The 16,688-nt window shown below is 36.5% G+C and overlaps 1 protein-coding gene across 7 annotated transcripts in view; it reads left to right on the forward strand.

Annotated features, from left to right (window-relative positions):
• Nucleotides 1–15,758, forward strand: part of TERT (telomerase reverse transcriptase) — a 37,724-nt gene extending 21,966 nt beyond the window's left edge. For 2 of the 7 annotated variants that reach the window (XM_077357059.1, XM_077357061.1), the window contains exons 4-9: nt 472–616; nt 2,438–2,576; nt 7,734–8,942; nt 11,826–12,529; nt 14,233–14,505; nt 15,126–15,756. In XM_077357059.1, coding sequence (XP_077213174.1) covers nt 472–616; nt 2,438–2,576; nt 7,734–8,942; nt 11,826–12,529; nt 14,233–14,505; nt 15,126–15,399 — 2,744 coding nt within the window. In that variant the 3' untranslated portion in view covers nt 15,400–15,756. Of the gene's footprint in view, nt 1–471; nt 617–2,437; nt 2,577–7,733; nt 8,943–11,825; nt 12,530–14,232; nt 14,506–15,125 lie in introns of those variants that run through there. The other 5 variants (XM_077357058.1, XM_077357057.1, XM_077357056.1 and 2 more) reach the window with 5 other exon arrangements.
• Nucleotides 15,759–16,688: the final 930 nt, after the last annotated feature.

Genomic DNA, 16,688 nt, shown 5'->3' on the forward strand with positions numbered 1-16,688 from the left:
TTTAGTATTATTTGGTTAAACGGTCTATTACTGGGGTTTAATCTCATATTCTAACCTAGATCTTTTCTATTAGTCGTTCTGGGATTGTGTTGGTGTTTTAAATGTCTTGTGTGATTGTTTGGATTTGTTCCGACCTTCTTGAAGTGATTTGGTGTGTGAAACCCTTCCTGGGACTGCATTATCATGCCTGTACAGTTGCTTCTCAACTCTAGGATCGTTTTATAATATCTTCATCCTCCACTAATAAGGCTTCTAGATGTAATAATGTGAAGAGACTTCATATGTCTACTTCCACATTTCATTTATTCTTCTCAAACTGTAGTGCATTTTGTTCCGCATCCAAACTAAAATTCATTCTTGGAGTTCATTTCAATTTTTCTTAGGTTTTTTTATGTTAGAATTCAGATTTATGATATTATTGCACTCTGATGCACCTTGTTTTCTATTTAATATGACCTTAATAATTTCTAGATATTCTAAACAAACTGAAGCCCAATGCTTCTGGTGCAAATTCCCTTATCAAGCTTATCTTTGGCGTACCTGATGAACAAATAATTGCTCATTCTTCTTGTGGCTTTCACAATAATGGCTATTGCCCCATCAGATCGAAGTGTCTGTAAGTAAGGCATAATGCCGAATACATGTTTATGTACTGATATTTTTGCTAGATTACACTTTGAAACTTTATGCTGCTGTATTCACAGGTTCTTTTGCTATTTTTTTACCCTAAAAGGTATGTTCTTCCTTTTATTGTAACTCTTAATTGTGTATGGCTAGAAGAATAGTTTGTATCATAGTTACTAGAAGCTCCGTAGCTGGGTTAGAAGCTCATTTCTGAAGCTAAATTCTTCTCTCTTTAAAATTAACGAAAGTGCGATTTCGTCATGCTTTGTAATAAGTGATTAATTATTTCCCAAAATCTTGTTCAAACCTTTTTGCAAATGATTGTTAAAATGTAAGGTATAAATAAAAAGTAAGAAGAGAAGAAAATGGAGGAAGAAAATAATTTCATGGGATGGAATTTACCTCGACCAAGGCTCCAAAATGTATGCCTAATCCATTGGTGGACTTACGATAAATACCAGAACCAGCCGAGTCAGTGCTATAATACCCATCTACATCTGTGGCTCCATAGTTAGCATATATGATGCCTTTCCCAGAGGCCCCTTTAATGTAGCTTAGAATCCTACAGATAGCTTCAAGGTAATTTGAACGAGAAGCATGCTTGAATTGGCTTACTCATCCTACTGCATACGCAATATCCGGGTGAGTGATCCTTTAAGGTAGTTGGGATTTAAAACTAGAGAATTGTAAAGTTGATGTCTTTTGATTAAGACGACTATAAAAAATTGTTCACATATGTTAGAAATGGTCGGAGATGGCTGTTTAAAGCTAGCAACATCAAAGGAAAATCCTATAAAAATTTGTTCCACAGTGACGAGATAATTGCCTGATCTTGCCTCAAAATGATTGGATGATGTCGTTCTATTAGGACGATGAGTCGATGACCAATAAATAGTCACGTGTTGGAAAGGCTGGAGATGTCTGACCACACGATGGAGACTGAGAAGAAATGAACTGCCATGTTTATGCCCAATTGTCTGGTTCAAATGGTTCCAACAGTCTAACCAATGAATTAGGCGGTTCATTTGGTTTTGACAAAGTTACGCTTGCTTGATTAAGCTTGACAAAAAATATGGCCGGTTCTGGTGAACCCTGTTGAGGTAGAGTAACATTTCATCAGAAAAGGTGGCATTTGAAGAGATTAATATTCTGTACATTATATTAGAACATCATCTTGCAAATATGTTTACTAAAGCTGCTGCCAAAGGGAGACTTGTAGAGTTGTAGGAACTCTATCCAACTTGGGCATATTTGACATTTATGTGCGATCTGGAGAGGTGGAGGGGGCTATCTAGGAGCACAATTGTCTTTTTACTGTGTTTGTATTCTGTACATTAGATTCAAACATCATCTTACAAATATCTTTACTAAGGCTGTTGGCTAATGGAAACTAATAGAATAACCTAGAGAAGCACAAAATCATAACAATGATAATTACATTATCGTTAAAGGATCATCATTCTTGTTAAACGATACTCATTCGTGATATTGACTTAATGAGGCATGCACTCTTGTGTTTAACATGCCTTTGGTCCATCTTCTTGCAATATCATTGGACTCCTATTTATAAAAAAAAGTGTACATATTTGCTCATTAATTTTGCATGTATTCTGTTTTCTATTTGAACATTGTTCTCATGTTTTTATTTCACTATATTATCTTGGTGGTAAATGTGTGTGTTCTCAACAAATCCAGCTCCATGTTGTGTATCGGTGCCCACCTTGGTCATTAACTCACTTTTAACCACTATATTTTTTGTGTCTGATTTTTCTCATTTTGCTTTTTCTCTTATCTAATATTGCTGGTTCATCAGGTACCATTCACTTCAGGATCAGCTTAAAACACTCATAAGAAACTCCCAATGTTGCCACCATTTGAAGCTAATGAATAAGCATTGCCCAGCTTCAAACTTTCGTCCGTGCAGTGGAGGAGATGATGGACTGACATCTAAGGTTAGGTACTTTCATAAAGATTATTCTTGTGCGTCATTGATAATTTTGATTTTTGTAATTGTGTTCCCTTTCTTAAAATCCATTTTTGAGCTGTCAATTCTTGTGTACTCACTACCAATACATATTTCCATTTAATCTTTTTTTTTTCAAGTATGCTGATGTTAATGGTATCATATTCTCAAAGGTTTTTATTAGTACTAAGGACGGAAGTTTATGTATCGTTTTCAAATATTTCAAGCATTTGGGAACCACAAAATTTAGTGTTTGAGGTTTGCTGTTGTAATGGATAAAATGTGGACTATCTAAATGCTCCATTCAGGTTATTGACATAAATATATTATACTCCGATGTTTTACTTTTAAGGGGTGAAACTAGATTTTCTATTGGTATGAATGTATAAATCAGAAGTTGATAGTTCATCTGATTTGCATTTTATTGAATACAAGTAGATTAGTTCTTATGGCGTTTGATGTGGCATTTGTCCGGAATATCTGCCACATTGGCCAATACTTTAGGAAACATTATTGTCCTAATGATGGCCAAATACCATGTTATATCGATATTTGATAATATTTAGCCTTTGCTTTCGTCTATTCTTATAATGGCCCATGGTGTCCTATTGTCAAAGGCTATGCAGATAAATTATCACATACAAGAATGCCGCTTATCTTTCTCCTTTTGCATAGGTTTTTTTTTTTGCTGTATCTTTGTTAGATGTGCCAGGCCTATACCTTTAACCAGTTGGATTTCCTCCTTGGTGGGTGATTTCCTTCTTCGTTGAGTTCGTGGTAGGATTGAATTTTTTTAATGTAATTTTTTAGGAAGCATGAGAGGAGAAATCAGCCCGGGAATGACCCTGTGTAGGGATGCTCTAGTCCTGATGTTAATACCGACTACCTAGGTGAGATCACGATCATCAACTTGCTACCTCGGTTTAGCTTACTTGAGGACGATCTTGATGTATCTTGATCTCCCTTCAGCACACTGCCAAAGAGATCCAATGTTCCTTAACTCATTACGGAGAACAATTCTTGGTTTACTCACTGCAACTCCAAGAAGATCAAAGAAAAACACACTATCTTTTTTGAGAGAACAAAACCTTTTCCATTTCAATATATCAAAAACTTAAACTTCTCGTAGGTCTTTGTTTCCCTTTCATAACAAAAGCAAAAGCACCCTAAACCTGTAAGTTCCCTCTAACATCTCTACTTCTAATAGAACTATGAAACGAACTAACTAAAAGCAACCCCCTATAACATCTCTACCTCTAATAGAATTATGAAACCAACTAACTAAAAGCAACATGCCATATTATATTTAACCTCCTAACCACATTAGAAACCATATAATTATGCAATGCCTGCTAATTAGAGGCTATTGCATGGGCTAATGGTGGAAGGGTCCCCTCCCATCAACCATATTACCTCGTAAGTCTCCTCTAACAAAGTACATGTGCTAATTTTCAAAGGTCATTTTATCAGTCGCTTGCGTTGGTGGGATGATCTATGTGATGATCCCAATATAATAGCGATGGAATGGGCAGATCTAGTGTTGAATCACTCTCCAACTCTATAGGATGTAGTGGCCCATGCCTTTCTCTATCTCCTACAGTCACGATGTCCCGACCTGATATCTGGCGTGCCCTTGGTAGTGTTGTAATGGAAGGTGGACTTGATGCAACACCATCCTTACACTAGATGATCATGAAACTCTAAAATCTCATTTGCCTTGACCATGGCGTCATCTCCACCAATATCAGCTATGTCATCCAACATCAGCTATCTCATCTCCGTCCTCAGGGTGTACCTCGGCGAACTTAATTTTAGCAGATCTTCTCCCAAGACTATTGGTCTTGAATGAACCATTTAGTACTCGATCGCCTGTAAGTGGTGCTGTCATCTGAACACCCGTGCTTTAAATCATTACTGCTGGCTGCGGAGGCATTAGTCGTGGTATAATGCTCGGCTGAGAGATTACTAGTCTCTGCATTTGTGGAATTAGTGGCTACGTCTGTATTAGCTCTCTCTCATGTCTTCAATTTGAGGGTTTAGACAAACTGTAGGTTGTTCAATGACCTCAACAATACTCTGTTGCATACGAAAGAAGAATGCATCCATGGCAACAACTACTCGGTTCACCAACTGATCTTCTGAAATTGTCCGCTAATTCATGCCCATCTCTCTAAGAAAACTAGCCAAGGCTGTACCCAACTATTGGTATGATCAAGCCCTGATACCACTTTGAATGACCTATGTAGGAATACTCTTCTCGTGATGATAATACCAAGAACCTAGTTGGGATCACGATCAAGAACTAGCTATCTTGATTCAGGTTGCTTGAAGATCTTGATCTCCTTTTAGCACACTGCCAAAGAGATCCAACAATCCTCGACTCACTGCCAATAATGATTCTTGGTTTGCTTACACCAAGAAGATAAAAAATACATTGCCTTCTTTGAGAGAACAAAATCTTTCCTTTTAGTTACAATGTAGCAAAACTACAAACATCTTGTATCTCTTTCTTTTCCTTTTATAACTGTTAAAGAAGGATATAGTTACATTTGTTATTATGGTATAATGCATTCAAGTAGTTGGTATGATGTTGTAGTGTGTAGTGGCACTATTTTAATTTAAGATATTTTTAAGTAATATATGTGATCTTGCACCCTAGGTCAACCACATTTGTTATTATGGATATAGTTGCATTTTGTTGTTTCTCTAATCTCCTTTTATTTATTTCTTGACCTTTATATTTGCTTCTTGCTGGTGTATCTCACATCTCTTCATCTTAGGATTAACCGAATTCCTCGATTAGACTTGTGCAATGCAACATCCTATATGGGTTGCTCCCATGGTTTAAATTTCTGCCGAATTTGACACAAAACGAAAAAAATGCTTCTCTTTCGATCCCCACCGAAATGTTTCCAAAATTGAAATGCATACGAAACCAAAATCGCGAGTGAATTAGTGGTATACTATATCTGCACGCATTACATAATTATATCTATCTGAACTGCATTTTAAATGTGGTGTATCATGTATATATCATGTATAAATATTTATATGAATTTCATGTGAAATGTTGTATTGTAGGTGCTAAATTAGCCGACATGCGCGGCAATGCATATCACTAGGTGTTCGATGTTAGTAAACCATCATGGATGGTTTTCGTTTTTGTGTGATGATTTCTAAGTTTGTATTTGTGCTTATCTATCATTTTCTGAAGTTTCGTCTTAAAATTGTATCACATGAATATATTTCCATACGTTTTCGTGATTTTATAAGATTTCCATCTAATTTTCTAACTGAAGCCGAAACATTTCCATTTCCTTGGCGATCAAATTGAAACTGAAACCAAAAGTTAAAACCTTGGTTGCTGCTACAAGTGTGGCGTTATGATTTCTTGTCTTGCTGTGTTTGTGATCTGTTGCTGCTGCATAAATTTAGATTTGTGTAATCTAAGTTAGGTATGGGTAACCTGCCGGTGTAGTGTGAGTTCAGATCTGTGTTGATCTGATTGGGTGTAGCCTTTTGTGGTGTGTTATACAATTAAAGATATTGGCCATTGTGTGCGTGATCCGTACGTGTTGAGTATATATTGTAGTGGATGTGTGTTATCTTCCTTATTTTGTTTTGGTCTAGTGCTGCGATCAGATCCGAATTGTGGCATATGAATTTCTGATCATGGTAATGTCGTCTTGATCGTGTAATCAGATCTGCCTCCTTTTTCTCATTGTGATTGTGTCTGGAGACTAGATCTAGATGTGTTTTGGGACAACTTTGGAAATCAGGATGGGCTAACCAAACATCTGCATTTTTTGGTGAGGAGAAAGTGATCATTGATAACACCTTTCAAAAAAAAGAAGTGATCACTGATAATATAACTGTCTAACTAATCCGCTGCAAATGGGAGTATTTTTGGCACCATTAATCCGCTGCAAAAGAGGACAGATGATTGGTTTGGATCACTGAACAATAAGTCCTCACCTGTGGTTTGGTTGCCATTATTTTCTTTTGAACACAAATGAACACCAGGCTATGTATGTATGTATGGGTGCGTGGATGCATGCATGTATCATGTATGTACCTATGTATGAATGTATGCATGCATGTATGTATGTAGGTCTGATATCGGCACGACCATGTTTCGATAATGAGACGAATCACCTTGTTCAAAATCTATTATAATTCCCCAAACTCTACATCCTATCAGAGATGTGTAAAACAAGGTTTGCCACCCTATTATGAAAGCATGGCTGTCGAGCTATCAGTCCCACCCACCCACACACTATGTCACTCTTCAAATGAGAAAGCATTGTGATACGTATCACACACACACACACACACACACACACACACACACACACACACACACACAATGTCACTCTTCACACAATGTCACACTTCGAATGAGAAAGCATTGTGATATGTATCACACACAAACACACAATGTCACTCTTCGAATGAGAAAGCATTGAATTCATCAATTCGAAAAGATATACCCAAAAATATCCAAAAAGTTCGCAGGATTACAACTAGTCACAAAGTCGTCAAGAATGTATCACAAAAAGATATAAAATGCCCCATGCATCTCTACATTGTTAACAGATACTTCGAACTTAATTCTGATTATACATCATCCCTTAGGTAATACGTATACTGCAATGAACTATTTCACCGCAATGCCACTTCATATTTGGTTCTGTCAAGGTTGTGGTTACATAATTATGCTCTTTTATATATTAGTTTTTTGTTTTGTTTTTTAATGGTTTTATATTAGTAACTTATATGATCATATCTTTTTCATGGTATAAAATGTAGAGTAACTTATTCTTCAACTTTATTGCCTTTATCATAGATGTTAATGGTACTAGTGTAGACTAGTCATTTTCTTTTGTTTAACAAATGAGTGGCAGTTATATAGTTATCTTCATTTCCTTTTGTTTAACAAATGAGTGGCAGTTATATAATTACCCTGATATTGATATGAATAAATATTAAAGGGAGAAACGTAATAACGTTGGAAGATGCACTTCTCCTAACCATACGACTTTCTCTTCTCCCTTCTTTCTTATTCTTTTCTTTTCTCTCTATCACTCCTCATCTATAATTGCCCTTTTTTTGTTTCTTATTTTTGCAACACATATTACTGTTTCAGGTGCTTAGACAGCAAGGGATACTTTCCATGGAAACCCAAGTTTGGGATTATCAGTTTGAACTGAATGGATCTTATTGTAGACACGAACAAGTGATCTCATTTATATGGGCTGTTTGCAGGAGTATAATTCCTCTCGATTTACTTGGGGCTCCTTCCAGTTGGAGAGCTTTAAGGAGAAATGTTTCAAAGTTTGTCCAGTTGCGGAGGTTTGAAGATTTTGATATGGTGCAATGCATGCATGGCCTTAAAACATCTTGTTTTCCATTTCTATCAAAGTCTACTGAGTCTTCTTGCTGCTTGTGTAATCATAAGATGAGCGGTGTGTGGGGGGAAGGTTCAAATATGCTGAAGGGACACAAGAAACTTGAAAATGCCAAAATTATACTGAAAAATAAGCTTTTTGAAAGTTGGATATTTTGGTTCTTTTCATATCTTGTAGTACCTATGGTACGTGCCAACTTCTATGTCACAGAGACTAAGGCTGGAAATCAAGATGTATTTTACTATCAAGTGTCTATTTGGAGGAAACTAATGAATGGAGCCATTAGTTCCCTAAAAGAACAGAATTACAGCTGTTTGGATCGCATATCTTTTGAAAGCATTTTAGGCAAAAGACCCTTTGGCTTTTCAAAAGTTAGATTTCTTCCAAAAGAAAATGGTGTAAGGACTATAGCTAATATGACAGCACCATCTAAAGCTTGGCTCTCAAATAAAACATTTTCTTCCAAAAATTGCTCTGTTGCAATGGCTAAAAAAGCAGGAATGTGCTCAAAGCAGAATCTCTTTTCTTTCCGGTCTGTGAATTCAGTTCTTCATGATTTACATGTTGTTTTGAACAGAATAAAGGTGGAACATCCCGAGAAATTAGGGTCTTCAGTGTTTGATTATAACGACATCTACAGAAAACTGTGTGTATTTCATTCTGGTTTGAGGAATGGATCCAAAGCCATGCCAAGGGTATTTATTGTTATTGGTGATGTATCTGAGGCATTTGATTCTGTTGACCAGGATAAACTACTCAGTATAATGAAAGATGCTCTATACGATGATAAGTATCTTGTCAAAAAGTATGCCCAAGTTGTATGCTCAAAAAAGTTTTTAAGGGTTCAGTATCACAATGTATCAGCTGATCAAAGTAGCGACAGTGATATTACAACATCACTGGCTGCCGTTCAGTTACCTTCGCTGAGTGGTGTTCTTATTGATCAGGTATTCTATTGAGAATTATTCACCCATACATTGAGAATTATTCACCCTTGCCAGTCTCATGGTTTTATTTAGATTAATGAATGGTTTAGAACTGTTTATTAGCTAAAAGCATCTGTGTCATGCGTATCATTTAACTGTTTGCTTTGCACCAATCTTATCCATTTAAAGGATCATTTTATTCTAACTATTAAATTCTAATATTTTACTGATTCTTTTCTTTCAAAATTCACCATTTGGGTTTTAAGAAGCTTTTTATTAAGCCCGGTTTGAATTTTTTTTTCTTTGGTCTTGTATGTAGAAGATAGTAGAAAATTGTGCACAAATAAGGGGGTAGTTCTATTTTTCTCTAGGAATAATAAAATATTGTTCATGGTTGTATTATCAGTTTACAGCCTTCTAGATTCCTTAATGACAAATTTTGATGGTCTGCATTAACCCCCATATCTTCTTTTGAAATTCACATTCATGAATTCCAAAAAACTTCAATAATGATCAGTTTACATCATAATCCCCATTGTATACTCAAGCAACCCTGGAAACTATTTTAATATCAACCCTACAGCCCCTCTAAGTGACTACATAAGTGAATGGCTTAGAATGATAGTGCCCACCACTTAATTTATTAAATACTGATTCAAGTGGATGATCACTACCATATTTATTCCTTAAATCCCCACGAAAGTATTTATAACCACACCAGCATAAAGAAAACCCCACACGCAACGAAAATAAGACCCACCCATTCTCCTCAACTGAAAAGCAAGGAAAAACTGATAGCGCTTCCTCCTCATGGATTTAATAGCTGCTTCTGCATTGATTCCCTCAAGCTTAAGAAAGCTCGATTCCGATGAGAAAAAATGCTGGTATTGGGCATGTGTAGTAGGATTCAATCACTTCTGTGCTGGTGTCTTGTATTTTGGCATTATACAAGATCCTGACGGTCTAATGTGTGCGGCGCACACATGGGTCAAGTTGCGCATGCTCGGTCAGCTCACTGAGGGTGCAGGGGACAGCGCCTCAGAAAGAAAATTAATATTCGGTTTTCCACTAAGGGTATTTCGGTAAGTTTCTCGATGTAGTGGCATTGATATCTGAGCCACATGTTAGGGTTACAGGTAGCTAGATTTTCTATGTGTTTTCTTGGCCAAGAAGAGGAGAAGCTTGCAACCGTAAACCGAATTAGTGAAATCTCTTCTCCTGTGGACATGCACACTACCGAACCACGTAAACATTGTGTTTTTTCTTGTGTGATTGTGTTTCTTTGCATCTCTTCTTGACATTTTGCTGCATGTTGTATTTGATCCTTTGTGAGAAGGTGTTTCTCGATTTTTTGCAAACTTGTGTCAGGGCGATTTAGGCTTTGGGCAATTGCAGCGTTGATGAGCGCCAAGTTTGAGGTGGAAAAATTCAATGGGGCGAGCAACTTCAGCCTGTGGCAAACAAGAGTGAGAGATCTCTTGGTTCAGCAAGGTCTGGTGAAGGCTTTGTTAGGTAACAACAAAAAACCGAAAAAGATGAGCGATGGCAATTGGGAAGAGCTGGATATGAAGGCGGTTAGCGTGATCCGTTTGTGTTTGGCGGATGAGGTTGTTTACAACATAATGGGTGTAGACACTGCAACCGGGATTTGGCGCAAATTCAAGTCTCTACATGGAGAAATCGCTAACCAACAAGTTATTTCTCAGGAAGCAACTATATGCTCTTTGAATGGAAGAAAACTCAAGTCTACTGGGGCATCTCAACACTTTCAACGTGACATCTCAACACTCAATCGCTTACATTGTAACGTATTAGGAACATTCATACCTATGACAGCCCGAGTTCCTTAAAGAAGATGGCAGTTGTAGAAACAAGAGAAGCTGCGGAATTTGGAAGGAGGAGAAGAGATGAAAAAGGGGGAAATTGTGAAATGAAGATGTACTTATGTAAGCTTCCCAATCAATCTTTGATAGATTCTTGGGTCAGTGATCAATTCCCCCTATTGGTCATCTCGTCTATTGTTGTGCTCTATAGTCTATAGGGTATTCTGCTGGCTTTGGCCGAAGTTTATCAATTTCATTCAACAAATCGAGAAGATACTTCTGTTGTGATACGAAGAGGCCATGCTATGGTCTGGCAACCTGAATCCCTTGCTTTTGTTCATATAAGTGGTATAGTACAAAATGAAATAAATTCATTTATGACTTGATTGACATAAATAAATGCATAAAACACCACATAAATAAACTACCGCATGTAACTAATGCGTCTTTCAATATGCTAATTCTTTCTCTGAGGGAGTTTTTTTTTTTTTTTTTTGCTCTTGGAGAGAGAGAGAGAGAGAGAGAGCGCGAGGGGGGGGGGGGTGTTTAAATGAAAACCTTCTCCAGTGGTGAATGGTTTATGTGCTTGGTTTACTCAGTTGAATTAGCTCAGCGGTCGCTGAATGACATCTTGTGAAATGCCTGCACCAGTATATGTTCAACGTGTATCAATTATGCTCATTTTTTTCTTACCATGAAATTATTTGTTAATCTAGAAGAGATGTTATTTCCTCTTCATCACGTTTCCTCTATCTGTAATTTTGACCAACATATGTTCTGATTTCTTTACCTGACCTTTGTAGCAATGTTTTGCTATTGAATCTGAAATGTTTACATCAAATTTCTCTTGCTTCCGAAAGTGCTATTTGTTGAGAATATCAAATAGGATTTACATGACTTAGAAAGAATGCTATTCAAGATTAGAAAGATCAATAGGTTGCATTAGATAGTTTAGACAAGAAACAATGTGTGACTGATTAGTGTTTTCCTCAAGATATCTTGAATGACTCCAAACAAAGTCAATATTTAATCCATAGTTATGTACAACTGGGTGTCATTTTTCTTATCCGGAATGTTGCAGGGTACAAGTAAACAAATAGGACAACAATTCCTTCATCTTCTTCTCTGTGAACATGTGAAGCAAAATATATTGCAAGTTGGTCAAAATTTTTATTTGCAAGAAGTTGGGATACCTCAAGGCAGTGTGTTGTCTTCTCTTCTTTGTTCATTTTACTATGGCCATCTGGAAAGAAATGTGATTTTTCCATGGCTCAGAAAAATATGTGAGCACTGTACTATTAGATGTGAAAACTTTCGAGAATTGGGCATTAGTAGATGCCTACATGACAGTGACCATACTAGTCTACAAAGTGATAGCACATGTGGTGGGCCCATACCTTCCAATGATGATGTAACGTGTCCAGGGAGACTACAGATGGTTAACTTGGATAAAGGGCACAAATTGTGTTTGCAGGGAAAACAAGGTTTCCAGAATGAAAATGTATCCTTCCCTAAATATATGCTATTGAGGCTAATTGATGACTTTCTTTTTATATCAACCTCAAAGCAGCAGGCTTCTAGCTTCTTTTTCCGGATGCAAAGAGGATTTAGAGATTACAACTGCTCAATGAACGGCCAAAAATTTTGTATGAACTTTGATGTGGAACACCAATCTGGGCTTTTGGAAAATGGAAGGTATAAAGGGGACGATGGTGTGTCATTTCTTCCCTGGAGTGGTTTACTTGTCAACTGCCAGACACTAGAAATCCAAGCAGACTATACGAGGTCATTTTTCTACTGTGGTTTCAATTTTTAATCTATGTCACAAATATCGTTTTCGGGAATTTCTTGGCAAGGGAAAATCTCGGGATATATTGAACTTTTTAATTTTTTTCGGGTTTATATCGGGAAAAAAGGTAAAAATAAATAATTCAAAAATATAAAATTTGAAATATAGTCTTTTTAACCCGAAATTAGGGTTAGCTCAAAGGCTTTAGGATGTTTGGGAGATTTTTAGAGTAAATGAGAAGATCAAGATTTTTTTTTACAGTCAAGTCCCAATTTGTCGCGATAATTTGCAATAAAATTGCGAGAAATTAAATTTCTCATGAAGTTCTTGTGATAAGCTCAATTTCTTGTGACTTTCTCGTATTTTTATTGTTTAGTCAAAATCTCATGAATTTATCGTGAGAAATTCAATTTCTCGGCACTATTTGTGTCATAGTTTTTAATAGCGGTTGGTTTGTTGTATATTCTTTACATGAGTATATTATAGGAGGGTATTGGTTCATAATATAGTTGTAAATTTCGTTTCAGTGGCCATTTCATTTTGGCCACAGAAACGAAATTTCTGAAAATTTCAAACAATTTTGTTCGAAACTTTTTGGTAAATTTTGTCAAATTTCTTTAAATTTCACTCAATTCCGGCCAATTTCGGTCGATTTCGGCCGAAATCCGGAACGAAACGAAATTTTCGTCATTTTGTTCCAGTTTTCGGCCGAAACTGAAATGTTTCGTCCATTTCGGACGAAACGAAACGAAACGAAATTTACAACTGTGGTTCAGATGCAAAGTGACAAAACTGATTTATAATCAGGTCAGAACCATGTCACAGTATCCAATTCCTGACAGATTTATAGAACCTACATGCTCTGGTACTCATTCTGATTTCTTCCTTGGAAAGAAGGGTCTCAAATTGAGTGATACCACCAGATATTGGAGAGCTATCAAATTTAGAGCCATCAAATGATAAAGTTATACACAATGTAATTCTGTCTCTTGAACACCAAATGAGATCCTGTAGCTCATTATTTTTATTGGCCCAGTGCAGAGAAACTGTGTTTCAAATATTGTTTATCTGAAGAATATAAAATGAAAGGATTTTTTCCTTTTTTATATATTACTCTTTTGGAACATTATTTTCAGTGGTTTTAAGTTGTAAATGTGGGGTGAGAAATCCTCCAAAAGTAATTCATTTCAGTTACTGAACTATTGTGATGTGATGCGTGATTTAAAAGGTTTTACCTTGTTGATTGCTCACCGTAGGATAAAAGTATAGAGTAAAATGCCCCCCTTAAAAGGCTGTTAGCAGAATGAATCCATTGGTTTATCTTGTCCAAAGGGTGTTAATGGGACTAAAATTACAGTGTGTCCATTGCTTTATCTTGTCCTATTTTGGAAAACATCTCAGGTTTTCTGTAACTCTGCAAGAGTTTAATTATAGACTAAAATTACAGTGTGTCCATTGCTTTATCTTACCACATCCAAATAATGTTAAATAATATCGACTTAAATAAAGGAATTTCATTGGAACATGAATATAACTCCATCTAAAATAAACTCTTAGCCCTTCTTAAAAGTCTTCTCCATGTGTCAGGTCGAAGTTATCATCCACAATCACACACAAAAGTTGTTAGACTGCTTCTGATAAACACAATACATTTGTTTAATTTTTGAGGAGTAATTGGTTGTTGTAAATTGTTGAACAGGTATAGGGGTACACATATGAGTTCCAGGCTTAAAGTTTCTGTTCAATCTAAACCAGCCCGTCATTTGAAGGAAAAGTTGTGTGACTATTTGAGGCCGAAGTGCCACCCAATATTTTATGATTCCAACATCAACTCTCCGGCCATTGTGAGATTGAATGCTTATCAAACTTTTCTACTGTGTGCAATGAAGTTCCATTGCTATTTCTGTGCAATGCCAAACATTGGCAGCCTCAGTCCTAAATACTATCTCGAGATCATCCAAAGGTCTTTAAGGTATGGAAATCAAGATTTTCTTTGGCAACCATTGTGCTTCAGTTATGTCTATACTCATAATAGTTAGCAGCTAATAACATAGCCACTATAATATGCAATATGTTGCACCGAGGAAAAAAGGGGAGAGGAAATGTAAAACAAAGAACCATTGACAGTGCCTCTGGCTCATAATCCCAGTGAATATGAAATGAGGGTGCAAAAATCCCAAGAAATGACTCTGAATATCTTTTCCACATTTAAAAATGATCTAGTTTTGCTCATCTTGTTTGTTACACTTCTCTTTCCTCCATTCAAGGTTTGAAATTTCGGTTTCGGCCAGCCAAAACCGAAATCTCAGCCAAAATACCAAAATTTCGGCTGAATTTCGAGCAGAAAAAAAAACAAATTTTGTTATCGTGCCGAAATTTCGGAAAAAAGTAAGTTTTGGAAAAAAATAAATTAAAAATTACCTTTCCCCGAAATTTTGGCCTAACTCTAGACCAACATCGAAATTGGTACTTTTGGTGTCGGTTCGGAATTTCAGTGTGTCGGCCAAAATTTAAAGCTACGCCTCCATTCTTTGATTCAGCACCTAACCATTTTTGTGGCACGGATGACATACTTGTACACCATCTTATCAGCTACATGTACAAGCTTATCAAGAAACAAATGCACAGCATAAAGATTGGTTCTCATCTTCAACCTATTTTTAGACTAAAGAAAGAAGAACTTAAATGGCTTGGGCTGTCTGCTTACATTCGTGCGCTGAGGAAGAAACACTCGCGACACAAGGAACTGATTTTGCTGTTGAGGTCCAACATTGAGACATACGAAAGGATGGGAAGTACTTCCCCTCACTTAAAATATGCAGTCGATGATTCCCATTCTTCAATGCTTTGGAAAATTAAGTACTAGAAGGTACGTGACATGGGAATCAGTTTATTTATTTATTTATTTTGAATGGTGGAAATAGGGGGATCAGTTTAGGTATGTGATGAGCACATGCATCTTTTGCTCTCTGAGTCCCCTTTGTTATGTTTTTTACATGCAATTTAAAGTGCCACTTTAATCAGAAACTGAAAGTCATGCATTATAGGAAAAGGTGGTAGTGTGAAAAATGGAATACTTTGAAAATTTTCTACTTCTCAACATTTTTTCGTCTTCATTATGGCCTCATTCAGACTTGGGATCTGAGTACATGGGGTCCTGAGTAACAGTGTGCCAGAATCAGTTTATTTCAGTATTATGTTATTTGAACTGAGGTCATGTCTTTGTTCCTTTTGCAATGTCTTTCCAAGCATGTGCAGTATCAAAATCAGGAAGTTCATGACTTTGGAAATTTGAAGAAACCCTCGAATATTCTTCAAACCAAGGTTACCACAAAATGCCAAAACATCATGTTCATTGTTCCCAATCAGACTATCCTATCCGTAGGTCCTTTTCGTTCCGGATTGCAAAAAATGGCGTGCCCAAAGCATGGTTTTAAATTTCCACCGAAATCCGAAATTATTCGGTGGTGACCGACACCGAAATCGCTATTACCCGAAATGATATTTTATTTCGAAATTTCACCCAAAAAACCTGTTTTTTTTAATTTTTTTAATATTTTAACGAAATTTTGACCGCGAAATTTTATATCAAATAAAATGCTCTTTTTCTTGTTTCGCCGGGATTTCAATCGAAATTTCGTTTTTGGTGGGGTCTGAAACCGGTATCGAAACTGAAATTTAAAACCTTGGCGCTATTTTGATGAGATTCTAAGGAGAGGGAGACATGAGAAGATGTGAGTGAGATGACCCAAGAGGGCAAGTATGAGGTAAATATTTTTTGCAAAGGGATTTTCTTTAAATGTCGATTCAGTTTTTTAGAAATTTGTTATAAAAAATCTCTTTAGTAATTATGCCAAATCAGAGGTAAGTGTAGCTATGAAAAATATCAAGGTAGGTAAGGCTAGGGGGCCTGACGATATTCCTATTGAGACTTGGAGATGCTTGGGTGATGTGAGTTTAGTTTGGTTAACTAGATTATTTAATAATATTTTGAAGACTAAGAAGATGCCTGCTGAGTGGAGGAAGAGTACATTAATACCTATTTATATGAATAAAGGGGATATTCAGAGTTGCACCAATTATCGAGGAATTAAGCTAATGAGTCAGACCATGAAGCTTTGGGAGTGGGTAATTGAGCATAGATTAAGAAAAGAG

Source organism: Tasmannia lanceolata, unplaced genomic scaffold (genome assembly GCF_043159265.1).
Source record: "Tasmannia lanceolata isolate RefF3 unplaced genomic scaffold, GAP_Taslan_0.1 ptg000016l, whole genome shotgun sequence".
Lineage (NCBI taxonomy): Eukaryota > Viridiplantae > Streptophyta > Magnoliopsida > Canellales > Winteraceae > Tasmannia > Tasmannia lanceolata.